We start from the raw sequence: 10,317 nt of genomic DNA on the forward strand, positions 1-10,317 counted from the left end.
AACGCTCTACCACTGGACCACAGAGCCCGTTGGTACACGGCGAGCATAGAGTAAAGAATAATTCCATCGTAAGAACGAGATTTTTGTATGGAGTGTCTAGGCTGTGTCGGCGCTGCTCGCTTGAGAAGCTGATGTTCCACATGGACCTACATAATAGGCTTGTTTCCAACTAGTCAAATCAGTTACTTTTTAATAAACGTCGAAACACAAAATAACTATAGAATTTGTATGAAAAAGCACACTGTGACGTCGTAGAAAAACGTCAGAATTATTGTTACTTTTTCTTGATTAAAATTCATAAATAAGTTAAATAGAAAAAATGGTTTTCGTTACTTTTAGATCTGGGGGGTCAAAATGACCACATCGAAGCAATACGTCTGAGAAAGCAATATTGCAATTTGACATTTGCGCATATAAAAGTAAGTGCGCAATGCAAAACAAATGTCAAATAGCAATATTGTTTTCTTAGATGAATTGCTTCGATGTGGCCATTTTAACCCCCTTTTAGTTATTTAGTAACCAGAATTTTATAATTCATCTTGAACCTAGTACAGTCATGAGCAATATAATGTACCCACTTTAGGACAATGTCGCACTAACATATTTGACATTTAGCGAGACTTACAGTTCAATTTGTCAAAAAAGTTAATGTGACATGGTACCAAAGTGTATACATATTGATGGTCGTGACCGTACACGGCCCAATTGGTTTTAACGTTGTTGCATGTTGCGCAGGTACACGCACGTCGGTGCAGGCGCCGGTGTCCAACGGGGTCCCGCCGAGTGCGCCGCCGCCGTACAACTACAGCGCTGAGTACGCTCCCGTGCGACCCAGCTCGCCTCACGACCTCCCCGCTGTCTACCCTGAAGGTATTCTCTTCTTTCTTCTAAGGTTTATAATCTAAATATTAAGGTTAAGCATTATGAGAGCTTCGTAATCGGAGTCTTCAAAGGGCAAGTCAAGGCGCATTTCCTTAGCTCTATTTCGTCTTCATTTTCATAATCTATCTACTCCTTTTCTCCCATAGTATACAGGGTGTCAGTGAGATCGTAAAGAAAAGTTTGGGGGATGATTCAGATCATGATTCTGAGTTGATATCATGTGAAATTCTCCGTCGCAAAAGTATGGAACGGAAAATAATTAAAAAAAAACACTAAAATTTTTATGAATTTTCCAACAGGAAAATCCACTTGATATGAACTCAGAATCGTGGTCTGAATCATCCCCCTCAGTATTCGATACGGTGTCACTAACACCCATGTCTACTTGTATGAATACCCGTATGTACTCGTATGGGGTGTAAGTGACATCGTAACAAATAACAAATTCTGAGTTAATATCAAGTTTTCCACCGCAAAAGTGTACAATTGAAAATAATTTAAAAAGCTAAATAAATCACGAATTTTGCGGCGGAAAAATCCACTTGATATTAATCATCCCCCTCAGCATTAGTTAGGATGTCACTAACACCCTGTATACGTCTCGCTGCTGGACACAACTCCTCCCCTCAATCAACCGGAGGGGGTATGGAGCATACTCCACCACACTCCTAAAGATACTAACTTATTATCTTTTTCTTTTGACGCAAACCCTTTACCATAGGACTGGTAAGTAAAAGAACGTGATATAAAAATGCCGATTATTTATTTATAATTATAGGTGCGGATTCCAGTAGGTACGCACCATCTAATTTTATTTTAAGTTATACCTGTCGATTACACGTCTCTTTCCGAACCGACAACGACAGGCATAACATTTATGGCAGTACAAAAAATATTGGCCAATAACCCGACAGAATTAAGTTGACAGCACATGTCAAACAGGTTGAATAGCGGGATGCCTATTTTTATTCGCTCGGGTAAATTAATCATCCATTTTAAAAATAACAGTTGTCAGTCATCCGTCCCTTTCCTTTTCGGCGGATAAGAAAATGACGAGTGTAACTTAAAATAAAATTAGGAGGTGTCTGCAGGAATCGGGGCCATTGTCCACCATCTGTTTATTAGTAGTAAATAAACAATTTTAATTAAGTCTTGTTACGAGACAAAGTTTGTTTATGTTAAATGTGCAATGTTTATTGTTTGTGCGACTCAACACACGACACGTGTTACACTGATAAATACGAGTGAATTCGATTAAAGCGACTGGATTCGACTAAACAAAAGCTATTTGCTTTTGGTGGTGCAGACCCGTCGCTGCCGCTGGTGAAGCGTGCGCCGACGCCGGGCGGGCGCGGCGACGCGCGCGAGGCGGCCGCCAGCCAGGCCGCGCAGGTGTTCAACAACCCCGCCTACGTCAGGAACGCGCAGCCGCCGCCCAGGTAATACTTATTCTCTTGTATAACAACCCTTACAACTTGCCATAATAAATGGCCATATCGAAGCAATTCATCTAAGAAAGCAATATTGCTATTTGACATTTTGTTTGCATTGCGCACTTACTTTTATATGCGCAAATGTCGAATTGTAATGTTGCTATCTTAGACGAATTGCTTTGATGTGGCCATTTTAATTCCCCAGAAGCTGACATGGCTCATAATGGCTCATAAAATAAGTAGGTATATAGTTATTTTATATCGATTCCGAAGCACGAAATCATCTTATTTTTCGGGCAATCGGGTACTTCAGCCTACTACAGCTTTGCTGAATACAGTATCTCAAAGAATATCCCCATTGGAAACAAAGTCTGTGTTGATTCATTTTAGATGTAAATATGCGCCGTCGGTGCTTGCGGCGGTGGGTTGTGGGTTTTACCATTTTACTTTGGTGTTTGGTAAAAGGGTTTTACCAACTTGCTTACCTAAAGTTTCTGTCTGATTGTTCGAAACTAAGATGATTCCGTGTCCTGGAACGTTATCTTATATTCAGGTTTTTGAGTGTAGTCATGAGCAATATCAGGTACATGATTCTACAGGTTCTACAGGTGTAGAACCTTGTCGCACTATCATATTTGACATTTAATGAATGTGACATGGTTTCAAAGTGCATACATATTAGTACTCGTGACTTTTTACTTTATAGTATGTTTTTGTTTGACTTCGTGTTTTGAATCTGTGATAGCACGGTTCGGATATCGCGTGACTTACTTTACCTATCCACGAGGAACTATAATTGGCTTTCTGTATTTACCATAAGATGCTACTTTGTTAATTATAGCTGTTGTTTCTCCGAACATAAAATAAATTCAACAAAATAATTAAAAATTATATTAGTATCACGAGTTCGAATCGGGGCTCGGGCTTTTAACCTGAATTCAAACATTGAATTGAATTAAGGTTTGGATCCTAGGTAGTTAATATCACGTGGTTTCCAGGATTGGCCAGTTATGCGTTAGTAATTTATTTAGTTTTAGTTTAGTTAATATTTGGAAGACCAACAGCTCTTAACAACTATAGCAAAAATATCATAGTTAAAAACTAAGCCAATAACAGGTCTCCACCTATATAAACCCACCTATGTAATTTATTTATTTAATCGTTTATTGCAAACTTTACAGCTTATAATAATCTTAATTAAATTTGCTATGTTAAAAATCTTATACTAGCCAATTACAAGGATTGACAAATTAAATTTTATAAAGCGGAAAGTGAAATATAAAGTAATGTAATGTTTATAACGGACCCTGATAAAACATGAAAGTTGGTAAACGTGTGTTTTCAGTTACGACTCAGCACTCAGTGAGGAGTCCGACCACGAGGCGCCGTTCGTGCCGCAGGACGAGGACACCATGCCGAGCCCGTGGACGCCGGGCCCTTCGAACAGTAACACCGACAATAATGGAAAGTAAGTTACCCACTAAAAACATACGAGGTGTTAGTGACATCGTAACGAAAACTTTGAGGGATGATTGAGGCCATGATTCTCCGACGCAAAATTCTCGTTTTTTTCGTTTTTTACATTATTTTCAATTCTATACTTATGTGAAAATTCCACTTGATATTAACTCAGAATAATGAGCTGAATCATACCCCCCTCAGTATTTGTTACGATGTCACTTACACCCTGTACAAGTACGTACAAGTAGCCACACTAGTTCGTATGGGTGTTAGTGACACCGTAACAAATACTGACGGGGATGATTCAGACCATGATTCTGAGTTGATATCAAGTGGATTTTCCTGTCGGAAAATTTATGAAAATTTTAGTGTTTACATTTTTTTTCCGTTCCTGACTTTTGCGAAGGAAAATTCTACTTGATATCAACTCAGAATCATGGCCTGAATCATCCCTCAGTTTTCAGCACCCTGTATATACGTTAGTGACATAACGAATACTGAGGAAAAACTTATTCTAAAGTGGGTAAAAGCGACCTTATCGCTAAGAACTCTCTTCCAACCTTCGGTAGAGGATATTAATATACATGTACAACTGCAGCGTGTGCGTCTAATATCCATTAGGATTAGTGCTCAAAGCTAATATGGTATAATGTAGGATGTATGGGACGATGGAACGAACGGGACAGTGTGTGTGCGAGTGAGATTGCACGAGAGGGAGAGAGGGGATGAAAGAAGATGGCGTATGGCGTGCGACATGTAAGATGTGGTGAAAATTAATTGTAAAAAGTACAGAAAAAATTAAAGAAATTCAAACTCAGTCTTCTCTTCTTCTATCGTGTGGGTTGTGAGGTGGAGTACCAACCTCATCAACCCTGATGTCAGGTTACTACTGAGCCGCCAAAGGCCCCTGACATAGTTCATGTGACGACTACTTACATCAGTAAGTAGTAACCGGGACCAACGTCTTAACGTGCCTTCACAAACTCAGAAACTCAGTGAACAACCATGGATTTTATTTGTTTACAGACTCATTTGTATCTTTTTCCAGTAGCAGTGCAGTGGCGCTGTCGGGCGGCGGCGACGTGGAGGCGGCGGCGGCGGCGGCGGGGGGAGGGCTGCGGCGCCCCGCGCGGCCCGCCGCGCTGCAGCCCCCCGCCAAGGTGCTGTGCGTCAGGGAGGTCAGTGGCACCCTGCTTCCATACATACATTATAGATTTAGTAACCAAGCTCCATTTGCGCGTTTTCGCTCTCTCTGTACGAATAACGAATAAGTGCGAGCGAGACACAATCCGCGCGCTATCTCTCTTACTCCTTAGCAACTTACGACCATTTAAGACCTAAAGACCTAGAGGGGGAGAAGTCGGCGCCAATACGAATTAGTACGGGGCGGAGAGTTACAGTCAATATACTAAATGGTAAGATAACGTTGTAATATTGCTTGCAGGACTCGAATAACAACAGGAACCCTCACAGCAGCGGCGAGAGCAGCAGCTCGGCCCCCGCCGCCCCCGCAGCGCCCTCTGTCGTCATCAACGTGCTCAACGTCAACTCCGTGCACCAGCTCAATGACGTCACACTCTAGTCCCCAGTACTGCCAACCCCCCCGTGTTTGCAACTACATATGACCGCTCACAACATCCGGCCTCCGAGCATTATGTGCCAACAGTGATGTAACGTTTCGTTTGTGCCTTTATACTGTTCTGTTCCCACATTGGGAAAAGAGTTATGTAAAAATGAGCGTTGTTACCTAGCCTTTAGGCAAATATGATCGAAGTAAAAAAAAAACCAAGCAACCAGTATCCTTACAGCTGAGTACAACAAAAACAGAAGGAGTATATAAAGCGATGGTTGGTGGTAGCTGGCAGAGGAAGCTAGAAGCACTTACATTGACCAAATTGAAGATGTACTTAGAAAAGGTTCAGTACGATCTACTCTGAAACGGCGTGCGTGTATCGAAGCAAGAGAAGTGTGTAAGGATCGACGCAAATTCCATAGTCTATGCTTACCCCGGCGTGCGTTTATGTAAGTGCAACAGAAACGTTTCCACTTTGTGAATATTCCTCACGGCATGTAATTGGTCTATAACGAAGGAAGACAGGCTCGAGCATTAGGCTGCTCCACAACGGACGTCTGCCAGCATAACAGCTTCGGAGAACACGATGGATCTCAAGTCGCGACACGGTTTGCTCAACGGACAACGAGATTAATGTTAAGCATTTATACGGTATTTTTACAATAGAATAATGTTAGTTAATGGAGTGCTCAAAGAGTGATATTAGCTATTCTTGATGAGTCCAAACCTGCTAGTGATGTGGCGGCATAATACTAATAATTTTGTGCATTCAAGGCTTCGGCACTCGAGAATCAGGTTAGAAACGCAGTTTTTTTGTGATACAAGAAACTATGAAGTGCGAAATGTGAAGTGCTACAGACTCGACATTGGACATAGCTGGCGAAGAGTGAGAGTGACATCGTAACGAAAACTTTGAGGGCTGAGTCAGACCATAATTCTGACTAGATATCAAGTGGAATTTTCCGTCGCAAAAGTATGGAACTGAAAATAATTAAAAAAAAACAATCATTTTCATAAACTTGATATCAACTCAGAATCATCGCCTGAACCATCCCCCTCAGTATTCGTTTCGGTGTCACTAACACCCATACCTACTTGTATGTCTACCTGAATGTACTTGTACGGGGTGTAAGTGACGTAACAAATACTGTGGGGGATGATTCAGCTCATTATTCTGAGTTAATATCGAGTGGAATTTTCCGTCGTAAAAGTATAGAATTCAAATTTTTTTTTTATTCTTATTTTTAACGAGGCTTTGAACACCCTGTGTGATCATGCCAGCCTCATAGGTGCTTTCGTGTACCTATCCCTTAGACAAGGGATTGGTCAACCAGATAGTATAAACTAAAAGCCTTATTTGATAGTGGCTCTGCCAACCAGCAATTGACTTCTCCGTTGCCAAGAGAAATCACACCTTGAGAGCGAAAAACCTTTCTTCTCACGTCTATATTCCGGGCACATTCCAACAAAACGTGGTAAAGGTCAGAATTCAAATTAATAAAAAAACTAAAAAAGACATGAATATTGAGACGGAAAATTCCACTTGATTGAACTCGGAATCATGGTCTGATTCATCTTCCCTCAGTATTCGTTACGATGTCACTAACACCGTGTATACTATACACCACTGCCTTCCCTTTCGAGGGTACCGGCGTGATTGTCACACCAGCTTCTGGCCTGCTTTTGCTGTGCCGAAGCCTTTATTGCTGTCTGAACGAAATCTCGCGCAGTCGTCGCCGACGCGAACACATTACGTCATATTTTGTTGTACTTGTCATGTGTATATGTTCGAATTCAATGCCAATGTTACTTAATATAGTGTAAAGTTTACGTAGATAGTTTTAATAAGAAGGCTTCGTCATGTACTGATGTTTATTTTGGGCCAGCTGGTACGACGGGTGCGCCCGTTGCGTATGTATAGAAAGCACGAATATTAATCTCTTTGAAAGTCGCGGCCTGGCGCAAGCGAGCCTCGTACTTTTGTACGGGGGTCTAAAAAAGTCATTTGAGCATTTTATCTTAAAAAACAACTCTGCTATTTGACATTTGCGCACATAAGAATAAATGCGTCATGTTAAACAAATGTCAAGTTGCAATGTGGCCTTTTCAGACCGCTTGAATAGTGTACCGTGCGCCCGCGTCCTACAGCGGCTGGCCTGATGGCCTAGACACGTTGCAATCGCTTGAGCAATAGCGCTTATTGCAACGCTTGGCAGAACAAAACCTAAGTTAAACTAATTCAAATTCCTACTAGTTTTGCACCCGTCAATTTTTCACTTTGTTCTCCGATCATTTTGACACTGGCAGTTATAAAATGGTAGTACTCGGGCAACCACCAACCTAATTCTAACACTAGCTCTATCTCGTTTTTGCACTTATTGTAAGTGAAGGACGGCACTAGTTTAAGAGCTGTCACATTAAAATAAAGTTAACTTTGTGTCCACCCGAATAGGTACCATTTCTGAACCTAAAAAAATGAGTATTTGACTGGGTCAAAGATACATTATAAGTCAGTCTAGGATGGTCAAAATTCATTCTCATTTTACTTTTCGACTTATTTTCGAATAGTAACAATAATTACGACGTTTGATTGCTTTTATTGATGACGTCACAGGACAATATTTCCATACAAACTCCAAAGAAAATTTCCGTTATGACATTTCGTAAAAGTATCTCATTTGACTAGGTTGTCAAGTAGCCTATTATTTGTTCGGCTAAGCGTTGCGTTAAACCGCTGGCGCTTAAGCGGTTGTAGCATGTCCATGCCATCAGCATCAACGCCTATAGTCATGATGTCGTCTTCAGAGTGAAATGCTAACTTGAGTGATACGTGCTAGTTGTGTGCTAGGTTTTATTATTTATTACTACCATTACGTTTATCATGGGACCTGGCTGCACGTTTTTAAGTTAGTGTTTGACCGGTAAATTGTAATCCTGTGAAACCTCACAAATACAGTAATGTTAGCAATGGTCATTCCAGTGCACACCATCCAATTATATTTTAAGTGATACCTGTCTTTTTCTTATCCGACGAAAAGGAAAGGGACGGGTAATCGACAGGCATACAATTTAGGGAACACACGTCAATTAAAAAAAAAAAAAACCCGTCGAAAATGTTATATTGGCCAAAAAACCGTCAGAATTAGTTAACAACACACGTCAATCGGGTTGCATATGAGTGAGATGCCTATTTTATTCGCCCGGATTATTCATCCATTCAGTCATTTAATTTTAAAACTGTTGTCAATCCTCCGTCCCTTTCCTTTTCCGCTGATAAGAAAATGACGGGTATAACTTAAAATAAAATTAGGAGGTGTCTGCAGGAATCGGGGCCAGTATGCACGTAAGGTTTAGTTTCGCATAATAACTGAGAGTTTTAGTGAGTTCTAAGTAAATCGGACGTTGATGGCAGAAAATTGAAAACTATGTCTAGTTTTTTTTTTATAAAGTCCATAGTATTGGTTGTTGATTACATAAGGATCTAAGTAAAACTAGATTTGATTAAAGCCACAAATGTAGAAGAATATACTTAACAGCTACTTATCGTAAATCAATTTTTAGTTCTTAATTAGTAAATCGACTTTCAGAATGTCTACGTCGAAAAGCGAATTATGAATTTTTTAACAAGAATTATGGAATCTGATAAACAGATCTGAAACAGAAAGGAAAGTTAAATATTTTATGTTGCAGTAGTGTTTGCAGGTTGAGGTGGAATGTTTTTCATACAAAAGGTTTATGCTTTTAAGAAAACCTAAGGATAGCCATATTATGTCTAATATTTTCGCTAATTAAGAAATCTATTTTTAAATTATTTAATTCACCTAGAGTTTTCCTAAGACGGAACAGAACTGTTTGTATGTAAAACGCTCCGCCTTATAATTTACAAAGTATAAACTGAGAACACAGTTATGAAATTTTTGAGAAAAATGTCTTCCACAAATTCAGATTTTTATCATGAAAAGAATGTTAATGGGTATTCGAAAAAGGTTGTCCAATTTCCTGTGATAGTTCCTTTTTACTACTCATTCGTTAAATGTTACTGTTAAATTATTGTTTTCTTTTTAATTTACGCTCTAACAAAGAAATTTTACATTCTAATGATATTTTAAATAGAAATGTTTATTTAAATTTAAATATTGCGAAATTTTTCCAGTAAAACAGATCACAAATCAATTTTAATCATCACAACACAATGCTTGGTTCAGTTGTAATTAGTTTATTGTAACTTGTCACGTAATTTACAATGTATTTAATTACTTTTTTAATAATTATGAAGAATTTGCATGCAGCTGATGAGTGCTTATGTTTTTTATTGTTTTAAAATAACGTTTTAGAATAGTTTTAATTGTTTCTGGAGTTTGTACGTTGCGCAATAGTCACAGTAATAACAATATTTTACGTTGATAACTGATATTTGATGGGCATCTTTACGCATAATTATTACAATATTCAGGACATTAACGTTAGCATAAACTAGTGTGTATTGTATCGAACCAAATCAAGTGCCTTAACAGGCTGTGATGCACTTGTTATATCGCAGTTGTGTTGTTGATACTTTTAAGTATGTACCTTATTATTATTGTAAAAAACTTCCTTTTAGCGCAGTAGGTAAACACGTGTGAGACCCCTTATTTCTAGTCACAGGTCATATAGATGTTTATGAACAAGTCACTGTTTGTATAGGAGGAATTTTTTTACAAATAAAGCAATTTATTATTTGAATTTTTGTGTATTATTTACCTACATACGGTTACTTCTGTACGCAGTGTGTCACGCACAATACAGTACTCTCCATTCTTCACAATCCTATTTCATACTGGCTGGAGTGTGGACTGACGACGCCATGGGCCGAGATATGGCCCGACCCCCCCTCCCTCCAGGCCTGTTGTCTTAAATTTTGTACCGGATGAGAGCCCTCAGCGCTCCCAATATTTGTCCGTCAAATTAGAAGGTTAAACAAAGGCAGCT

At 39.4% G+C, this 10,317-nt stretch overlaps 1 protein-coding gene across 3 annotated transcripts in view; it reads left to right on the top strand.

The window, feature by feature from the left end:
* Nucleotides 1-10,071, top strand: part of LOC126366123 (uncharacterized) — a 32,125-nt gene extending 22,054 nt beyond the window's left edge. For 2 of the 3 annotated variants that reach the window (XM_050009066.1, XM_050009067.1), the window contains exons 4-8: nt 736-870; nt 2,189-2,321; nt 3,661-3,783; nt 4,825-4,954; nt 5,221-10,071. In XM_050009066.1, the coding sequence (XP_049865023.1) occupies nt 736-870; nt 2,189-2,321; nt 3,661-3,783; nt 4,825-4,954; nt 5,221-5,358 (659 nt within the window). In that variant the 3' untranslated portion in view covers nt 5,359-10,071. The remainder of the gene's footprint in view (nt 1-735; nt 871-2,188; nt 2,322-3,660; nt 3,784-4,824; nt 4,955-5,220) is intronic. The other variant, XM_050009068.1, reaches the window with a different exon arrangement.
* The last annotated feature ends 246 nt before the right edge of the window (nt 10,072-10,317 follow it).

Source organism: Pectinophora gossypiella, chromosome 4 (genome assembly GCF_024362695.1).
Source record: "Pectinophora gossypiella chromosome 4, ilPecGoss1.1, whole genome shotgun sequence".
NCBI classification, from domain to species: Eukaryota; Metazoa; Arthropoda; class Insecta; order Lepidoptera; family Gelechiidae; genus Pectinophora; species Pectinophora gossypiella.